Source organism: Pan troglodytes, chromosome 8, assembly GCF_028858775.2.
Source record: "Pan troglodytes isolate AG18354 chromosome 8, NHGRI_mPanTro3-v2.0_pri, whole genome shotgun sequence".
Lineage (NCBI taxonomy): Eukaryota > Metazoa > Chordata > Mammalia > Primates > Hominidae > Pan > Pan troglodytes.
Window position 1 is genome coordinate 20,551,578 of NC_072406.2, and position 21,621 is coordinate 20,573,198.

Here is a 21,621-nt window from a genome sequence, read left to right on the forward strand (position 1 = left end):
TGATCTCACCACTGCACTCCAATTCTGAGACTGGGGAGTATTGATTTGCCACTGACCTGAGCCCGGCTGATAGGGGCAGCAGGACAGACACTGTTACCTTAATCAAAGACATTCACGAAGCATTCTCACTGAAGATCTGCCCTAGTATCCTGCACAGCCACTTGCCTGGGTCTTTATAGGTAACAGGTAGACAGTCATCAAAGAGATAGGGGAAAACATGCACAATGAATTCTTTGCTCAGAAAAACCCTTCTGTGTCTTCTCCCACTTTTTCTAAATTTTTCCTGCTTTCATTTAGATCAAAGGATTTTGTTTCTTGGAATAGTTCCGCACTTGGTCCTTTAGAAAGGATGACAATTATCTGTAGGTCTCTCTGATTTTAAGATCAATAGAAATCAGCAAAAGCCAAAAAATAAAAAATAAAAATAAAATAAAAGCACACAAGCACATTCAAGCACATCCATCTGCCCCTGACTTGTCCTCACAGTAAGCAACTGCTTCTGACTTTGCTGTTTGAATAACCTCTGGGTGTTCGATCCACCCACACAGCTCAAGTTTGAGCTCCAGAACAAATATTTGTCCCAATTTTGAACAAAGTTAGAGATGTTTTTTCTTCTTTTTTCTTCTTTCTTAAAGCGAACTGTACTCCTCTGCTGTTCCTTTCAACTTGGTTCAGCAGGAAGAAGTGATATCCTCCCCAGACCATCTGCTTTGGGGAGCTTGGCAAAACTTTCCAGCAAAATGAAAAGACTCACGTGCTTTTTCATCTGCTTCTTTCTTTCCGAAGTATCAGGCTTCGAAATCCCCATAAATGGACTTTCTGAAGTAAGTACTTCCAGATCACTCCTTGCTGTTGGCTTGTTCATGAGCTCAGTACATCGTCTATTGGAATCGCTATTCAATGGCCTTATTCTGTGTGTAATGGAAACTTAAGATAAAATTCATCTGAGCGCAAGTGTTTACTGTTATAATTACTGGAATGTATATTTACCTTTTAAAGCATTAACGGGTTTTGCATGAAAATTAAGTCAAGATCAATGGGCAGGCATCAGAGTGTAGCATTTATGGAGCAGAGCTGCTCACTCCTCACCTAAAAAAATGGGGGTAAGAATAGACCTAACCCAATGGTTTGCTTTGAGAATTAAATGACACAGTGTAAACTCTTCTAGCAGAGTGTCTGGACTAGTAAGTGCTTAATAATTACTAGCTGTTATGATGATGAAGAAATATTATCACTCTTTTACTAAGAGTATAAGAAAAGTCATTATCAAAGCACACTGTTTTTCATACCTAAGTGAACAGTGATATGTGTAATAAGAGCACTTTAAGTATTCCTATTAAAGCGGAAGATAGCAAGCAGGGCGGAAAAGTACAAGAATAATTCCCATGGAGTACAGGTCTCCACTTTTGTCCCTTAGCCATCTCCAATGTAAGGAAAGTCTTGGACTGAAAGTCTGTTTCTGAAAGTCATACAAGAGCTATTTTTATGCCAGAAAAGCGAAGCATGTTATGGGAACATCCCAGCAAATGCAAAGGCTTATAATACTTGCAGAGTGGATTACCTACAAAAATGCCAGAGAATATGACGGCATATTTACAGAGGGAAAATATCACTCTGTCTGCTTTGAAACTATCATATTTTCCAACACTTAAAAGCCACCAGAGTGTGTTGGAAATCTCAAATTGAAGCCAAGACATCCAAATGTGTTTGTGCTTTTTCAGTCATTTCTAACTGGCATTTCCTTTTAGAAAATACCTACATTTTTAACTTGGGGAGATGTATGGTTCATGTCTGTCCAGTCAGACACTGCAAATGCCTCCAGGGTCTACCCAGATACTTCCCCAGACACCCACCTAATCACTGGGTTGTTTTGATCTCTGTCTTACCACCTGCTGGCAAACTCAAAAATGAATTCCCATGTCCAACAAATGCGAACGTGTTGTTACTTTCCATTTCAACACCTCTGAGATGTAACCAGCAAATAGAACTATACTAAAGAAATCATTTTATACAAAATTGTGATTGCCCAGAGGTAGAGGAAAGAATATAAAATAATGAATACCAACAGCTATCTCTTTGGCTCTAGATCTTTTGGAAATCATCATTCTCAGCAAAGTAACACAAGAAGAGAAAACCCAACACCGCATGTTCTCACTCATAAGTGGGAGTCGAACAACGAGAACACATGGACACAGGAAGGGGAACATCACACACTGGGGCCTGTCAGGGGGTGGGGGGCTATGGGAGGGATAGCATTAGGAGAAATACCTGACGTAAATGATGAGTTAATGGGTGTAGCAAACCAACATGGCACATGTATACCTATGTAACAAATCTGCACGTTGTGCACATGTACCCCAGAACTTACAGTATAATTTTTTTTAAAAAAGTTAAAATCCTAATTTTTTTTTAAGTTTGTAGACTATGAAGATCTTGTGGAACTGGCCCCAGGAAAATTTCAATTGGTGGCAGAGAACCGGAGATATCAGGTATAGTAAGCTTTACTCCCAAAAGGGGGAAAAAAAGTGAAAGAGATTATGGCAGAAGAAGACAAGTGTTAAGATGCCTTCTGCTAGATTTTCTGAAGAGTTTGTTTTTTAGCATAGAAGAGTCCAGACTTCTTACACCTTGGTGGAAGAGATCACCCAGGTGAAATAAAAAGAGAAACTCACACAACTGCTCAGCAGCCTTCACACCATAATGCTCAATTTAGTCCCTTAAAGGATATACGACTCGGCACAGTGGCCCCCACTTATAATCACAGCATTTTCAGAGGCCAAGGAGGGAGGATCACTTGAGGCCAGGAGTTCCAGATCAGCCTGGGTAACATAGTGAGGTTCTACCTCTGCCACCCAGCTAATATATATATTAGCTGGCTTGCACCTGTAATCCCAGCTATTTGAGAAGCTGAGATGGAGGATCACTTGAGCCCAAGAGTTCAAGGCTGCAGTGAGCTATGATTGCACCAGCCTGGGCAACACAGGGAGACCCTGTCCCCACTCCATTTAAAAAAAAAAAAAAAAAAAAAAGAATACATGGCTATGTGTTTTCTTCAAAACTTAAACTTAAGATTCTGAAATTATTTCCTGCCTTACCGGAAGGATTTCCTGTTAAGAAGACTTTTCTTATTTTAGCGATGACAGACACTCCCCCTTGCAGCCTCACAATCTCCTTCCTCTGGTCACTCTGAGGGCATCTGAGAAGGAGAATTGGCCACATTGGAAGTTGCAATCCTGGTGGCCACCAACAGCAGTATAGACAAAACCCTCTAATTAACGGGGTGAGTTTTCCAGAACACCAGGAAGGGCTTGGCTTCTTCCCCCACGGAGCCCACATGCTGAGAGAGGAGGTATTTACGGAAGCAGCAACCCTAAGCTGATCAATGTCTTATTTTGTATGGGTGTGAATTTTTTACTTTCTGAAAATCCAGGGTTTTTTTTATAGACTAATAATATTAAAATCCAATAAGCAAGACTTCATGTCACAATTTATTTAGCCACAAGAGAGAAAAATTTGTCATTGAGCATTGCATTCAAGAAGTCTACAAGAAGAGGTCAACCGTTGACCTTACCATGTCACACAGCACAGAACCTCAGTTCACCCCGAATCAGGCAAGCTGAGCTTATATCCAACACCCGACTTCTTGGATCTATTATTAACAGCTCACCAAACATTACATGTTCACCCACCACCCTTAAGCCATTCACTTTCAAAGGCAAGGGAATCGCCTTTGTTCATTTCCTCAGGACAGTCAAGTGTATGGATAATCTCCTAGCATGGTGGTTAAAAGTATAGAATTTTCTAGGTGCTAGTCACTGTGTTTGTCTCAGGGGTTACACTGTGGAGGAAATACATGAAAATCCCTGCTTTTATGTAGCTTAGTTTAAAGGAAGAGACAGACTTTAGTCAAATAATCCCTCAAATAGAATGAATCATTATGAAACAAGGTGAGCACTCTGCAGGAAGGAATATGTTGCTGCGAAAACACTTAGTAAAGGAAACCGACCTAGTCTTGGGGCGTTAGAGATTTTCACTGGAGGAATTCTGCTGGAGCTGAGATCTGAAGGGTGAGTAGGAGTTCTCCATATGGGGGTTGAGGAACCCAGCAGGGGCACTGCAAACAGTGGGAACAGCATGCCCACAGCCTCATGGCCGAATGGAGGATCAAAGTCTCCATTCAACTGAGTGAAAAATAGAGCAAATAGCATCAAGGGGATATACGCTACCCAGGATGCATTTGGTTGAATATTTTTATTTAAAAATTACTTGTTCTAGCATTATATCCAAGAATGACACGCACGCCACCAGAACTGGTTGAGAAACTTATTGAGAAACTCACCAGTGGGAAAATAGTTTTCAAGAATATTCAATATTTATGTCTCAACTCCAGTGAATGAATAACAGCTCAGTATTGAAGAAAAATAAAATTTCTTTTTTGACTGAGAAAACGGTTTTGGCTCTCAAGGTAATAAGTGACATACAGTTGAAGAATGATTGTCTAACTTCCTTTCACAGAGAAGCCTTCCAGGAGAATCGGAAGAAATGATGGTAAGTTGACTTGATGTTGTTACAGATTGAATGATTTTCCTATTAATAATTACCAGGAAATCAATCTGGGTGTCTCTTTTTTCTTCATCACTGAGTATTTACCTGACTTTCGAAATACTGCCTTGCCCAACTGTTTGCAAGTGTTTCTAAAATTCAGCATTGAAGAGTGCAGTCTTTACAGACAAGAGAGAGGCCACCAAGAGCTGAAGGGGCCCTTCTCTTCATTTTCTTGAGTTTTGCCATATATCATAGGTTCCTTCCCACTGTATAAATTTATGTATTTATTCCTACTCAACCTTTTTGATTTATGTATTTATTTTTACGTTTTCATTTTTATTTTTATTTTTTTGAGACAGAGTTTCACTTTTGTTGCCCAGGCTGGAGTGCAATGGCGTGATCTCAGCTCTGCCCCCTAGGTTCAAGAGATTCTCTGCCTCAGCCTCTCAAGTAGCTGGGATTACAGGCATATGTCTCCTCGCCCAGCTAATTTTTGTGTTTTTAGTAGAGATGGGGTTTCACCATGTTGGCCAGGCTGGTCTCGAACTCCTGACCTCGGGTGATCCACCTCCCTCAGCCTCCCAAAGTGCTGGGATTACAGGCATGAGCCATTGCTTCCAGCACCATTTTGATTTAAAGTATGACACCTGACAGCTTTGGAAAATAAAAGAGTGCCCGTGGGAAGGAACTTTTAAACACAAAACGGCCCAGTTCCCTGAGATGTTCAGAGTAGACCATCCTGTGGCAAGAAAACAGCCTGAGGACAAGTGGCTTATGTTGTGCTTCCTGCCCTGAATTGGCAGAAACTGCCAGAAGTGCACACTTCAGGGGGAGGAAGGACACATAGATTAGCCTGGATTTTATTTTAGCTTGAGGTGAGTTGCATGGTTAATTAGTCGAAAGGTTTAATGTTGGACTACAAAGTTTGGGGAATGAGACCTGGTATTGAGATAAGTAAATTCTTTTGGAGAAAAAAGCAAAATCTAATGGGTCTCATAGTTGTCCATAGACCTGAAGGAGCTTGCAGCTCTCAGTCACCTCCTGAAAGGTGTGGGTTTCTAGGACCTTGCCTTTGAGCACACTTACATATGCGATTCTTCACACAGGAGCTGCTTTAAATCAGTAGTGATCGGGTAAGGAGGTCCAGAGTGTTGGACCAATACTTGCATCAGAATGCCCTGTCCAAGATCAATGTCTCTTGCTTACACCCGTCACTGTTCTCCTAGCTTGTTTTGACTTGGGGGAGGAGAAAAGGACTGCAGATGAAATTGTAATAGAGGAGATTAAAGAAGGTAGAGAGCTGTAAGGGGGGGTTGGTGGAGGCCATATGTGTGTTTCCACCCCACAGCACCCGTGTGACCCCTACTAAAGATACAACCAGGTTCCTCTTTCAACCTCGCAATCCAGTATCCTCTCCCCAGCTGATGGTCTTGCATTTGGAGTTATTACCTGGACTTCCTCAATCCAATCTGGCTTCCCACACCGTTTTCTACTTGTATTCTAATTTTTGAAAAATCATTATTTATAGACTCATAGGGCTGAAAAATGCCTTTTAGCTCAAAGTATCTTGAAACCAAGGCAGACTTCTGCTCATTGCGGGTTCCAAGAAGTTAGGAGAATGCTTAACCATACATGAATTCTGTCCTTACCAAGGCCCTGGAATTGTTCTGCTAGTAAAACAAGTAAAATGTAGTATTGTTAACATCAAATGCACTACATTTGATGAAGTTCTGTGTGATTTTTCTATTAGTACAGTTATGCTTTCTTGCCAATTTCAGGAAGAGGTTGATCAAGTAACTCTTTATAGCTATAAAGTCCAGTCTACTATTACTTCTCGGATGGCCACCACCATGATCCAGAGCAAAGTGGTGAACAATTCCCCGCAGCCTCAGAATGTCGTGTTTGATGTTCAGATCCCCAAAGGAGCATTCATTTCCAACTTCTCCATGTGAGTAACTTCTGTGTAGAGCCAGAAATTGTAGGTGCTCTACTCACAGAATCAAAACCCCTCATAGTTAGAATGGACTTTAGTGGTCAACTGTCCCAGAGGACCGGCTGGATGTCAAGGGTCATTGTGAGGTTGGTCCCAATAATTTGCTCCTCTTCAAAGCATTAGAACTTGTGAATTATTTGCTTTTTGTTTCTAATAAGCTAAAGCAAACTTAAGGCTATCTCTATGGTAACAACCTCATACTTACTTGCATTTCAATATACTTTCTAGGGAGGAGAAAAATATACTGGGTTGCCCTGGCTTATAGGAAACCACATAAGAGCGTGTGCACAGCAGGTCAATGCCATCTGCCATATGTTTCTCTATGGGAAAAAAAAAACAAGTTGAGAACCACAGATTAAATCTAATTACTTATCCAGTGCTTGACCTCCTCTATAACACCGCTGACAAGTGTGTGATGATTTCCTTAATGATAAACTCACTTTTCCCAAGGCAATCAACTCAGTGGTTGACAGCTCTGTTAAGAGTCCTTTCTTATACTTCAAATATTTTCCACTTTCTACCCAATGACTCTAGTGATAATCACATAGAATTTTTAAAAAGCTCTCTACAAAATACATATTGAAGTGTTCATAGATGAAATGATGTGCCATCTGAGCTTGGCTTCTTTTTTTTTTGAGATGGAGTCTCGCTCTGTCGCCCAGGCCGGAGTGCAGTGGCGTGATCTCGGCTCACTGCAAGCTCCGCCTCCCGGGTTCACGCCATTCTCCTGCCTCAGCCTCCCGAGTAGGTGGGACTACAGGCACCCGCCACCATGCCTGGCTAATTTTCGTATTTTTAGTAGAGACGGAGTTTCACCGTGTTAGCCAGGATGGTCTCGATCTCTTGACCTCGTGATCTGCCTGCCTCGGCCTCCCAAAGTGTTGGGATTACAGGCGTGAGCCACCGTGCCTGGCCTTGAACTTGGCTTCTTAACAACTAAGGTGGAAAGCATGAGAGTACAGACAAATTAAGATTGGCTGAGTATTCATAATGGTGTAGCTCAGTGATGGTTTCATGGACATCTCATATTATTCCCTCTATTTTCTGTGTGTTTGAAATTTTTCATAATAAAAGAAGGTTAAACTACTCCAATACTTTCCAAACAGTTAATACCAGTTATCCACTTGGAGCCTTCGTGTATCAAAGTTAAATATTCTCTGTTCCTCTAAGCGATTGGAGTGATTTCTATGTCCAAATATCAAGGTGGCCAACTCAGAGTATGTTCCAGGTGGTCAATGTCCCTCTTAAGTTGCCAAGAACACAGCAAAGTACTGTGCATAAAGTCTGGCTATTTTTTTTTTATGAAGACATTAGGTTGAATTACTTCTCATCCACTTTTGTCTTTCATACACCAAGGTAATCAGTGATCACTGTGGATAAATAGTAAAGGGTTCAACCACCATGTACTTTGGCTGCCGAAAGTGGCAGTCATGTGAACTCTAACCAAATAGGCAGAAAAAGGCATTGTGTCACTTTAATTGGTATCCTTTGAATTGGCTTTAAAATGTATCACTTTTTTTGTCTGCCTTTTCTAAAAAGCAAAGGGAGAAGGAAAGGCTTTTCTGTAGTGGTATTATATGACCCCATGTCTAGAAATGACATTGAAAACTATTTTAATAAATTCCTATTTTTAAACCACACAATCAGAATGTACTCTAAAGATCTCTTATTTCTGTTTTCCTTCTTTTTTTTTTTTCTTTTTTACTTTAAGTTCTGGGATACGTCTGCAGAATATATAGGTTTGTTACATAGGTACACATGTGCCATGGTGGTTTGCTGCACCTATCATCCCATCATCTAGGTTTTAAGCCCCGCATGCGTTAGCTATTTGTCCTAATGCTCTCCCTCCCCTTGCCCCCTACCACCCGACAGGCCACGGTGTGTAATATTCCCCTCCCTGTGTCCATGTGTTCTCATTGTTCAACTCCCACTTATGAGTGAGAGCATACAGTGTTTGATTTTCTGTTCCTGTGTTAGTTTGCTGAGGAAGATGGCTTCCAGCTTGATCCATGTCCCTGCAAAGGACATGATCTTATTCCTTTTTATGGCTGCTTACTATTCCATCCTTCATTCTGTTCTTTCTTTACTATCTCATTACATAGAAGATTTGAAGTACAAAGGACATAATCGTGAAGCATGCATTTACTTTTATCTCCCTCTGCTCTGGGCTGAATCTATAAGACCAGAGAAGATACCTGCTTAATTATCACAACTTAAAATGAGCTGTGTAGACCTATGTACTAGCCAAAATATCCCTTTTCCCTTTTTATCAAGATCCTGAATATTCTATGGGAGATGATTTCCTTTGTCCTAAAGACTCCTTGGCCTTTGAGACTTAGTTCTGATTCGATAGAAGCATGATGGCCTTGACCAGCAGTGTGACCTTGGCAAGAGTCACCTGTCTCCTGGGGTCTGATGTCTCTCATCTAAAGGGGCAAACCCCAAAGTGTGCCTCAACACACGTGCTGTTGGCATTTGGGGCAGGAAAATTCTTCAGTGGAGCTGTCCCTCATATTGCAGGATGACTAACATTCTTGGTGTCCTCCCACAAATGCCAGCAGCACTTCCAAGTCATCTCAACAACCCAAACTTCACACATTTCTAAATTGCTCCTTGGGAAAGACACTGCCCATTTGATTACTGGAAGTTCCCATGTACTTCCAAAATTCTGGATTCTACCACTCTGACCAACCATTACTTGGTAAGGATTAGGTGCTAGCCAGCTAAAGGTAAGGTGGATAGAGATGAGATGCAAATAGAAGACAGAGGTCCCCAAGGGAGATGGTTTCCAGATAAACACCACCTTGGCAGGGGACCCACCAGCACCTTCCCCCTTTTTCTTTATTCTTTTCCACCCTTGCAGAGGAGTATAATATTCTGTCTTCATCAGCTCCGGCTGCTATGACTAAGTACCATAAAATGGGTAGATTATAAACAACAGAAATTTAAAATTCATAGTTCTGAAGGCAGGGAAGTCCGAGATCAAGATGCCCAAGGATTTCGTGTCTGGTGAGGGCCCATTTCCTGGTTCAGTCAAGATGGAAAGAGATGAGAGAGCTCTTCGAAGTCTGTTTTTTATGACAGCACTAAATGCTATTCATGAGGAGAGAGCCCTCTCCAAGGCCCCACCTCATAATGTCATCGTCCTAGGAAGTAAGGTTCAACGTGCACATTTGCGGGGAACATAAACATTCGGTCCATTGCATACTCCACAGCGATGCCAAATTCTTAGCTCACAGAATGCCCTGATGAACCAGTAATGAGATAATTTGGAATTTATCAGTCACCTCCCCTAATCACATTTGTCATTCAAAGGGGATACCCAAAGAGAACCATCCTTAATCTAAAGGATGAAATTCAAAGATGAGGAAAAATCTATAAACAAACAACAGTACATGAGGGAAAGGTTTTAGGATGGGAGCCTACCAAACCCCTCTCAAGCCACACTATCCAATCAATAAAGGAAGTCCTGTCCATAAACTATTTGAATGCCTCCCTTCTTATTTCTTATAGACACAAAATGATCATTGCCCTCATTCATTAAATTAGCCTTGTTGGGTTGTTTGCTTGCTCTTGTTTGTTTTGCTAAGATTACTATTCTGGGCCAGGCGCGGTGGCTCACACCTGTAATCCCAGCACTTTGGGAGGCCGAGCCAGGTGGATCATGAGGTCAGGAGATCGAGACCATCCTGGCCAACATGGTGAAACCCAATCTCTACTAAAAATACAAAAAATTAGCCTGGCCTGGTGGTGGACGCCTATAATCCCAGCTACTCAGGGGGCTGAAGCAGGAGAATTGCTTGAACCCAGGAGGTGGAGGTTGCACTGAACTGAGATCGCACCATTGCACTCCAGCCTGGGTGACAGAGCAAGACTCCATCTCGAGGAAAAAAAAAAAAAAAAAAGATTGCTATTCTGACCAACTGGTTACCTTCTGTCATTTTCTAGGACTGTGGACGGCAAGACATTTAGGAGCTCTATTAAGGAGAAAACTGTGGGCCGAGCTCTTTACGCACAGGCCAGAGCAAAAGGCAAGACGGCTGGCATGGTGAGGTAAGGCCTGAGTGAGCAAGGCTTGCCCTTGCCTCTCAATGGCGGTTTCCTATCCTACTTCCTTCCCATAGCAGCAAAGCAGCCTCTGGAAAGGCACAGCACCTGAGCCAATGGCAACCTCCTCGGAGCCAGATGTTAGAATTAGGCACTGCAGTTTCTATTCGCCTAAAGGTCCCTCTTCAACCAATGGGTTTTGGGTGATCCCACGCTGGTTGTGCTTACATCACTGTCTTGCAGGTAGATGGATGTTCTGCAAATAAACACTGCTTTTTCTAAAGAGTGAAGAGAGAAACTACAGAAATATTGGTGATCTTGTTACGAAACTTAACATATATGCAGAAGGAAAAGTTTGAAATTTGCCTTAATGATTTATTCTGACTACTTGTAGGGATAAGGGTGTTGTTGTTGTTGTTGTTGTTGTTTGAGATGAGGTCTTAATTTTTTGCCCAGGCTGGAATGCAGTGGTGTGATCACGGCTCACTACAACCTCGAACTCCTGGCCCCAAGCGGGAATGCCTCAGCCTCCCAAGTAGCTGGGACTTGGGGTGCACCACCATGCCTGACGAATTTTTTTAGTTTTTGTAGAGATAAGGCCTTGCTTTGTTGTCTAGGCTGGCCTCAAGCAATCCTCCCATGTCGGCCTCCCAAAGTACTGGGATTACGGGCTGAAACCACCATGCTGGGCTGTGATAGGGTCTTTTTAAGCATCAATTACTTCACTTAGGCTTTGTTTATTTTTTCCCCTTATAATCTAAGTAAGACCTGGGAATGCCAAGCCACCCTCAAAAAGTAGCTTCTCTTCAAAGGGAAAAAATCTTCAAAGGGATTTTCACCTTCTCACTCCTTGCACTGCACACTCACGATTTTTTTTTTTTTTTTTTTTTTGAGACGGAATCTCGCTCTGTCGCCCAGGCTGGAGTGCAGTGGTGCGATCTCGGCTCACTGCAAGCTCCGTCCCCCAGGTTCACGCCATTCTCCTGCCTCAGCCTCCCAAGTAGCTGGGACTACAGCCGCCCATCACCATGCCGGGCTAATTTTTTGTATTTTTTAGTAGAGACGGGGTTTCACCGTGTTGGCCAGGATGGTCTCGATCTCCTGACCTCATGATCCGCCCGCCTCGGCCTCCCAAACTGCTGGGATTACAGGCGTGAGCCACTGTGCCTGGCCCACGCTCACTATTAGGCCAAATGCTGCCGTGGTTCTTTCCTCCTCTCCTCTTCTCTTACATCCCCAAACTCACCTGTAGTTGAAGTTCTTTTCCTTTCATTCATGCATTTGTTCATTCAACAAAAATGCATCAAATGCAAGCTCTGTACCAGTTCTATCAGAGGCAGCAGCAACACAAAAGCGGACACCGTCAGCCTCATGCAGGAGACAGACAAGGAACCTGTGACAACAATATCTGCAGTGGGCAAGGGCTAATACGGAAGAGAGGGTACACAAAAAACACTATGCGAGTTCCGAGTGCCGAGTGTGTCATCCTGTCTGGGGGTCCAGGAAATCCCCACAGAGGACTGATGTGTCAGCTGAGCCCAAGTAGATTACAGCTGGCCTTCGTATTCATGGGTTTCACATTCTCAGATTCAACCAACTGTGGATAAGACCTGTGGATACGGAGGGTCCACTGCACCATACTGTTTTATAACAGTGACTTGGGCATCGCCGGATTTTGGTATACTTGGGGAATCCTGGAACCAAACCCCAGAGGATACAGAGCACCAACTGTAGTAAAATTCAGCCAGGTAGAGAATGGAGAGAAGAAGCTCCAAGCAGAGGAAATGCCTCTAGCCTTGCTGCAGGTGAATCAGTCCTTTTATCTTTAAGAATCATTTTGCCAGCCAGGCGCGGTGGCTCACGCCTGTAATCCCAGCACTTTAGGAGGTCGAGGCAGGCAGATCATGAGGTCAGGAGACCGAGACCATCCTGGCCAACATGGTGAAACCCCGCCTCTACTAAAATTACGTAAATTAGCTGGGCGTAGTGGCGTGTGCCTGTAATCCCAGCTACTCAGGAGGCTGAGGCAGGGGAATTGCTTGAACCAGGGAGTTGGAGGTTGCAGTGAGTCGACATTGTGCCACTGCATTCCAGCCTGGTGACAGAGCAAGATTCCTTCTCAAAAAAAAAAAAAAAAAAAAAGAATCATTTTGCCATCTTTGTCCATCATTTTGACCACATCACCCATTCATTTATTTGTTTATCCATCACACAAATACTTACTTCTACCAGAAACTCTTCTAGGCACTGGAGATACGGCAGGGAACGCAGAGCTCCCATCCTAGTGCACCCTCAGGTAAACACGGTGTCTCACTGCAGGCTCTGTCTCAAAGCTTTGCACGAGGCCATGCTCATCTTTTTCTTCAATTATTTGATATCGCAAGCTGACTGTCCACAACAACTCCCCAATCCCTTAGGCTGATTGTGCAACATCTCACCTTGCTTACTTATTTATTTCTTTTCTTTTTTTCCTCTTTTTTTTTGAAATGAAATTTCACTCTATCACCCTGGATAGAGTGAAGTGCAGTGGCGTGATCTCACTCACTGCAACCTCCACCTCCCAGGTCTGAGCAATTTTCCTGCCTCAGCCTCCCGAGCAGCTGGGATTATAGGCACCCACCACCACGCCCGGCTAATTTTTGTATTTTTAGGAGAGACAGGGCTCACTGCAACCTCCACCTCCCAGGTCTAAGCAATTCTCCCCCCTCAGCCTCCTGAGTAGCTAGGATTACAGGCACTCACCACCACACCCGGCTAATTTTTGCGTTTTTAGTAGAGACAGGATTTCACCGTGTTGGCCAGGCTGTTAACTCCTGACCTCAAGTGACCCACCCACCTCAGCCTCCCAAAGTGCTAGGATTACAGGCATGAGCCTCTGTGCCCAGTGTATTTACTTATTTCATTTAAAAAATCATTCCCTGTTTATCCTAACGCTGGAATCACCAGCACTGATAATTCTGCTGTTTTCTCTTTAAACCATAAACACCTCAAGATCAATGATCACATTGAACTCAGTATGTATGTGACTAAAATAAGGCCTTATGATAGAAAAACATACTCAGGCCAGGTGCAGTGGCTCAGACTATAATCCCAGCACTTTCAGAAGTGGAGGCAGGTGGATCATCTGAGGTCAGGAGTTTGAGATGAGCCTGGTCAACATGGCGAAACCCTGACTCTACTAAAAATACAAAAATTAGCTGGGCATGGTGGCGCATGCCTGTAGTCCCAGCTACTCGGGATGCTGAGGTAGGAGAATAGCTTGAGCCCTGGAGGCGGAGGTTGCAGTGAGCTGAGATCACACCACTGCACTACAGCCTGGGCAGCAGAGCGAGACCCCAGCTCAAAAAAAAAAAAAAAAGAGAAACATACTCAATTTGAGCAATAATAAAGTTTTTCTTTCTGAAGACCTTCAGAAATATCAAGAACACCTATAGTGAGCCTCAAATGCAGTATGGGAAGAGTGTTATCTTTGAACCACCCAACCTTGGGTGTGAGTCCTGGTCCCACAGTGGACTGGCCATGGGGTCTTGAGCAGGTCCTCTACAAGCCTATTTTTTTTTTTTTTTTTGAGACAGAGTTTCATTCTTGTTACCCAGACTGGAGTGCAATGGCGTGATCTCGGCTCAACGCAACCTCTGCCTCCTGGGTCCTGGTTCAAGCAGTTCTCCTGCCTCAGCCTCCTGAGTAGCTGGGATTACAGGAACACACCACCATGCCCAGCTAATTTTTGTATTTTTAGTAGAGACGGGGTTTCACCATGTTGGCCAGGCTGGTCTCGAACTCCTGACCTCGTGATCCGCCCGCCTCGGCCTCCCAAAGTTCTGGGATTACAGGCATGAACCACCACACCCAGCCCAAGTCTAATTTTTTTATCATCTGAAAAGTCAGGGTAATGATCTCCATATTGCAGAGCTGCTATATCAGCAATGATAGATGTCAAATTCCTGGCCCAGGATAGGGGCCAATCCCTGGTAGTTTTTTGCAGACAACACTCAAGTCAGTAAGAAGCTCTGGTTGCTGGAGATCGGGTAGGAGAGGAGACTGAAGCTCTTGTTGGGATTCAACTGATCTAGAAGCTGCACTTATCTCTAGTGTACCTACTGTTCACTTTCATGAACTACTGAGCAGAACAGACGGTCCAGGAAATTCTACATGCCCTCTGCCTAGATTCTGGGTCTTGCTGCTCAATCATGTATCTGTTGACTTTTGTTGGGGGCTTTCACCTTTAGGAGCAGCGCTCTTGATATGGAAAACTTCAGAACGGAAGTAAATGTCCTCCCAGGAGCAAAGGTGCAGTTCGAACTTCACTACCAGGAGGTGAAGTGGAGGAAGCTGGGCTCCTATGAGCACAGGATCTATCTGCAACCTGGACGGCTGGCCAAACACTTAGAGGTAAGCCTGGATCTGTAGGGTGGGCAGTGACACTGTCCTTTTATAGTCTCTGACCCTGATTTATACTTTCTGCTTGTCACTAGCACTTGTGGTGTTGGATGCCACTCAACTCTGCAAGACAGTGGGATGTATTGAAAAGATGGTGGGTTTGGAGTCAGCCACACCACTTCCTTACGGCTCGCGGTCTCCTTAGCAGCCGTATTATGGTGGTTTCTGAGGTCTGCTATAACAAGTTACAGCAAACGCCACAGCTTAACACAACAGAAATTGATTCTCTCATGGAAGTCTGAAGTCAAGGTGTCTGCAGAGCTGCACTCTCTCTCTCTGGAGGCTCCAGGGGAGAGCCCGTTCCTTGCTTCTCCTGCTGTCTGGCAGCTGCCAGCCTTCCTTGACTTGTGGCCTTGTAGTCAGATCACTCCAATCTCTTCTTCCACGGTCGCATCCTCTCCTCCTCCAAGCATCTTAAATGCCCCTCTGCCTTTCTCTCACAAGAACACCTATTAGATTTGGGGTCCACCAGGTAGTACAGGATGATCTCAACTCAAGATCCTTAATTGCATCTGCAAGGACTCTTTTTCCAGATACATCTACATTCACAGGTTCCAGAGGTTGGGCGCATCTTTAGGGGGGGGAGGCCACCATTCAACCCAAGACACTAATCTTCAAGGACCAGCTATCCTGAGTCTTCGCTGTCTCATCTATGAAAAGAGTACTGTAACAGACTTTTGTTTCTCAGTTATTTTTTTTTTAACTTTTAAGTTCAGGGTCATATGTGCAGGTTTGTTACACAGGTAAATTCCATGTCACAGGGGTTGGGTGTACAGATGATTTCACCACCCAGGTAATGAGCATAGTACCTGATAGGTAGTTTTCTGATCCTTTCTCTCCTCCCTCCCTCACCCTTGAGTAGGCCCTGGTGTCAACTGTTCCTTTCTTTGTGTCCATGTGTACTCAATGTTTAGCTCCTGCTTAGAAGTGAGAATGTGCAGTACTTGGTTTCCTGTTCCTGTAATATGTGGCCAATGACAGAAGCTTGATGAAGGTTAAGTGAATTGTCTTCCCTGCCACCCCAGCCATCATCACCGCAGGGGAGCAGTGCCTCGGTCATCCACTGCATTACTATCCATCTGAACTCACCTCTGCTGTCATCTTCATCTCTTGCTATAAAGACTAAACTGCTCTTTTCTTTGCTCAAATCTTTGTGACATCCTATGACTGTTTAGTGTAAGAGGCAGAGCTAGGCAAGAGGAAACCTAAGAGAGTACAGAGGCCAACATGCCCCTCCCCCGGCAGATGGGAGAGTGAAGCAGACAGGTTGTGAATTGCCCGGAGACACGGGAGATGAAAGGGAATGAATTAATCACGATGAAACTTTAATTCCCATTTGAAAAGCTGCTCGTGGGATCAATAATGCCCACTGTTTGGCATCAGTTCACTATCAGAGTCTATGCTGTTGAGTTCTTTTCTGGGCCACTCCTAGCACATACCGTGCTTTTGCGTGAATTGAAAAAAGATGCCCGTCCTTCAGGCAAATGCAGCGCCATCCAGGGCACGTGACTTGGCCAAGATGCTCTGTACAATTAAGTGTGTTGTTGGACATTTTTCCAGTACTGATGATGGATGAGTGTCAGTAACCCACATTCTCTTCCTCAATGCCATGAATCCCGTGGTAAATAATTTGAAGCAATGGTTAGATGTGATTAGCATCTAAGCCTAGGAGGAGACAATCACTGAGACTGTTGATAATAACAATATTAATAAAAACTGAGTGACAGCCTGGGCAGCACAGCAATACCTCACCTCTACTGAAAATAAATAAATAAATTAGCCAGGCATGGTGGTGCTCCCCTGTAGTCCCACCCACTTGGGAGGCTGAGGCAGGAGGATAATTTGAGCCTAAAAAATCGAGGCTGCAGTTAGCTATGATCATGCCACTGCACTCCAGGCTGGATGGCAAAATGAGACCCTGTCTCAAAAAAAAAAAAAAAAAGAAAAGAAAAGAAAAGAAAAAATAGCAGCTAAGTAACTCAGAAACAGAAAATCAAATACCACAGGTTCTCACTTATAAGAGAGAGCTGAATAATGTGTACATGGGGACATAGGGTGTGGAATGATAGACATTGGAGGCTCGAAAATGTGGGAGGGTGGGAGTGGGGAGACTTGGGAGAAGTGTGGGAGGGTGGGAGTGGGGAGACTTGGGAGAAGTGTGGGAGGGTGGGAGTGGGGTGAGGGATGAGAAATTACTCAACGGGTACAAGGTACATTACTTGGGTGGTAGTTGCACTAAAAGCCTGGGCTTCATCCCTGTGCAATATATTCATGTAACCAAACTGCATTTGTACTCCTTAAATTTATACAAATTTTTCAAAATAAATACACAAAAATATAAACAAACAAATCATAGAATTAAATTAAAAAAAGAAAAAAATGGCAGCTATGACTGTGGTTTGGTCAAGAATCACCAAAGGGGATTTCCCTAGATGAGGTCTGTTCAAAGCAAGAAGACAGAGAAGAAATAAAACAACCCAAGATTTGGGGAAAATGGTCTACTTTTGACAGGTCTACAGAGTAGATGCAGTGCTATTTAACAATGAGGGAAAAAAAAGAAGGAATTCTTTTTTTCCCTAACAATGCAAATGCTCTTATAAATAAAAAGACTCGAATAGAATGAGGAAGGGAGTCGACTCCTGGGGGAGTGAGGCAGCAGAAGGAGAGCTCTGAGTCGACAGAAGGGGGTTAAGCCTCCGTGGTGAGATGAATCCCATCGCAGGAACTTGCAGATCCTGCAGGAGAGATCGTGGAGTCATGCCCGGGAAACCTGCAGAGGAGAAAAGCATCAGAGGACTTAGTTGTAATTTTACTTCTTGCTTAAAAAGACTTTAAAGACTTTTAATGCTTTGGGTAATTTTCTCTTGCATCTCTAGGTAGATGTGCGGGTTATCGAACCACAGGGACTGAGATTTCTTCATGTTCCCAACACATTTGAAGGCCATTTCGATGGTGTTCCGGTCATTTCTAAAGGACAACAGAAGGTACCCTGAGCCCTGCGTGTTGCCAGGCATTCACAGGGCCTCTGGATTGTGGGTTCTGTTCTCCTTCTGTGCTCTGGAGAAGAGAAAAGCAGGCTGGTGTTGAGGACACTGTTGAAGAAATGGGGTTCCCCAAGTAGAGCCTAGGGCCTCCCCAGGATACACAGAACAACACTCCCAGTGCTTTCCTTCCATTTTGACCAGAGATTGTCCCTTTTTGAGTCTCATTTCCCCCTCAGTCACCTGCTTAACCAGTAGCTAAAGGACAGCTTTCACATCCTATATGGCAGATTTTCATTCACTAACCATAGCAAGACATGTTCAGCTCTCTGCCTCAATGACCAGCGATAACCAACTATGACTCCTGTAAGGGGAAACTCCTCTAAGAGCATTAAAACGTTTCACAAACTCTTTCCAAAGCACATAGTCAGCCCTTCTACAGGGGATGAAGGAAATTCTTCGGCTTTCTTCTAAAAAGGTCTGAAACCTTGCAAACAGCATGGCAGCCTAGAGATGCTCCCTGCAAAAGCCCTGGCATGTCCTTCCCATCAGGGTGGGTCCACCGATATCGCGGGGATTCAGAACGTCCATTGGGCAGCTCCTCTTCCCTGTGTGCTGGAGAAGGGGCAGCGCCAAGCACTGGGAAGGGGCTAGAGGCAGAGGCTCTGATGTCACCGTTCTTTCTAGGCGCACGTCTCCTTCAAGCCCACAGTAGCACAGCAGAGAATATGCCCTAGCTGCCGGGAGACTGCGGTAGATGGGGAACTGGTGGTGCTGTATGACGTGAAAAGAGAAGAGAAGGCTGGTGAACTGGAGGTGAGTGCACACCGGCTCTGGTTCTACTGCCAAGCTCTTGCCAAAGAGCTGCTCCTTTTTGAACAAACTCCCAGGCCTATGGGTGGTTTCTAGCTGCCAGGGCAAGTGTTTCTAGCTGCAGAGAAGGGACTAAAATCATATTCTTTGAATATACCGCTAAGCATTATCTTTTATGTATTAAAAACTAAATGAATAGGGTCTCATGCTCTTGTCCCAGGAGGGCATTCCTGGGCCTCATGTGAAGAACAATGGAATAATTACAGAACAGGAATTTTAAATAGGCTCCCAAGGCCATTTGCAATTAGACAATCAAAGAAAGCACAGAGATTACGGGGTGAGGAGGAAGGCGCATCCACAGCCTAGAAAGATCAAGAGCCAGCGGTGAATTTCAAGGCCAAGGTTTATCATGAAGTTTCTTGAAAAGTTTCCTTTCCCCTTCAGTCATGTCCCAGACGTGTGTCTTCCTTTCTTTGTACTAAGGTGAGGACTCTTAGAACGTACGCAAAACTCCAAGAGTCTCTCTAGGGACAGCAAGCGGAGCACACACCCTGTACCTGGATGCTGTAGTTTCCTGGAAAGAGGCAGCCAAAGGGCAGAGGAAAGAGAATTAGGTGAGCCAGTCATCAAGCCTGCAGCAGAAGACAAAGAGGATGGTCAGGAGTCCAGCTGGGGCAGCCTCTCATTAACTTCAAGAAAAATCCAAATTTTCTAAAGTGGCCCATACACGTCCTTTGTGATCTGTCTTGCTGATTCTCCAACTAGTTCCCTGAATTCTTGGATTCTACGGCCCCATCTTGCTGAACCACATATGGAGCCCCAAATATGCCATGTTTTCTCATCTTTGGGGCTGCGCTGTCTGGAACTCTCTTCCCCATTCCCCACTATCTCAACCTGGCCCAGCTCTCAAGAGAGCTTCTGAGTCTGAGCTCATCCTTAGGTCCCAGTGGAGATGCTGCTTCCTAGAGAACTGTCCCCTGCGTGCGCATTAGATGCACAAGGGGCTCTTGCCGAGCCCTTTACTTCCTAATCATGGTGTTGAACACACCACGCTGCACATTGCCTCCACTTACCCTTATCCTCTGCTGGCTGGGAGCCTCCTGACGGGGGGTGCTCTGCCTGATTCACCGCTGGTTAGCAGGGCGCCTGGAACAGGGGCTCTCTGTAAAGACTGAGTGATGTGGAGTGGAGTGGAGTGGAGTGAAGTGGCGTGGAGTGGAGTGGCATGGAGTGGAGCGGAGTGGCATGGAGTGGTGTGGAGTGAAGTGGCGTGGAGTGGAGTGGCGTGAAGTGGGGTGGAGTGGAGTGGCGTGCAGTGGAGTGGGGTGAAGTGAAGTGGCATGGAGTGGAGTGGAGCAGCGTGGCGTGGAGTGGAGTAGAATGGAGTGGCATGGTGTGGTGTGGAGCGGAGTGCCCTGGCATGGCGTGGAGTGGCGTGGCGTGGAGTGGAGTGAAGTGGCGTGGAGTGGTGTGACGTGGAGTGGAGTGGCATGGTGTGGAGAGGAGTCAAGTGGAGTGGAGCGGTGTGGAGTGAAGCAGCGTGGAGTGGAGTGGAGCGGAATGTTCTGCTAGGAAGGTCTTGACCCTCACAGGAGAGGAGGTGGGGGAACAGGCAGGAAAATGTGGAGGCAAATGCACATCAAGCTCCGCCTCCTCCTCCCTGTAGACCCCTCTCTTCTCTGAGTCCCCAGGTCCCCATCTTCCTGCCTTCTAAACACGAATCATGATTTGACTCACAAATACGTTCTATTTTTCAGGCGTTTAATGGATATTTTGTCCACTTCTTTGCTCCTGACAACCTGGACCCAATTCCCAAAAACATCCTCTTTGTCATCGATGTGAGTGGCTCCATGTGGGGAGTTAAAATGAAACAAGTAAGTACCCCCTTGTTTGCAGTGGTTGGGGGGATTCCCTATCTTCTTTGATCCCCTCCTAAAAATGCAATCATTCTATCCCTCCTCCCTGCTTAGGGCTGAAGCTCAGGGACTGTGGTTACAGACTGCCGGTGTCAACTCTTCCTAAAATTTTGCGATTATTGCATTTCACAGGACATACACATCCGCCTTCTAATCATTCCTCTAGTGTAAAATTCCCTTCCTTCTCTTCTTCCTCTTTCCTGTTTCCTCTTCCTTCTCTTCCTCTTTTCCACTCTCTATCCAATATTTCCTTGAAAAACTGTCTCAAAACTCACCTCTTTGAAAAACAGAATCTCTATATAACCTCTTCTTTCAAGGATCAGTCACATTCTTTTTGCTCTTCTACATGTTTTATTATAATATCTTGTCATTGTCCACATATGACTATTGATTCAATATATACATATTATTTCTAATTATATGGTAATTGCTTGACAGCAGCTATCCATCTTATGTTTTCCAGCTCAGAGCTCAATATAGGCTTACTTAGTGATAAGTGAGATGTACAGATGCAATACTAAAGACCAAACAAGGAAATGATTTAACTTACCCATCAATCCATCCATCCATTCAACCAAGTTGAACAACCAACTAACCATTCATAGGGCAACTATTTTTGACCACCCAAGAGTTCACTACTACCCTAAGATCTGTAAGGAACCTAAAAGAAGTCCCTGTCGGCCAGGCACAGTGGCTCATGCCTGTAATCCCAGTACTTTGGGAGGCCGAGGCAGGTGGATCACCTGAGGTTGGGAGTTTGAGACCAGCCTGACCAACATGGAGAAACCCTGTCTCTACTAAAAATACAAAATTAGCCAGGTGTGGTGGTGCATGCCTGTAATCCCAGCTACTCGGGAGGCTGAGGCAGGAGAATTGCTTGAACCCA

The 21,621-nt window shown here is 44.5% G+C and overlaps 1 protein-coding gene across 1 annotated transcript in view; it reads left to right on the plus strand.

The window, feature by feature from the left end:
* Positions 1–611: 611 nt before the first annotated feature.
* Positions 612–21,621, plus strand: part of ITIH2 (inter-alpha-trypsin inhibitor heavy chain 2) — a 50,256-nt gene continuing 29,246 nt past the window's right edge. The window contains exons 1-9 of the mRNA XM_016962618.2: positions 612–824; positions 2,415–2,489; positions 4,516–4,548; positions 6,324–6,493; positions 10,487–10,591; positions 14,815–14,977; positions 17,902–18,009; positions 18,694–18,822; positions 20,577–20,693. Of these exons, the coding sequence (XP_016818107.2) occupies positions 741–824; positions 2,415–2,489; positions 4,516–4,548; positions 6,324–6,493; positions 10,487–10,591; positions 14,815–14,977; positions 17,902–18,009; positions 18,694–18,822; positions 20,577–20,693 (984 nt within the window). The 5' untranslated portion in view covers positions 612–740. The remainder of the gene's footprint in view (positions 825–2,414; positions 2,490–4,515; positions 4,549–6,323; positions 6,494–10,486; positions 10,592–14,814; positions 14,978–17,901; positions 18,010–18,693; positions 18,823–20,576; positions 20,694–21,621) is intronic.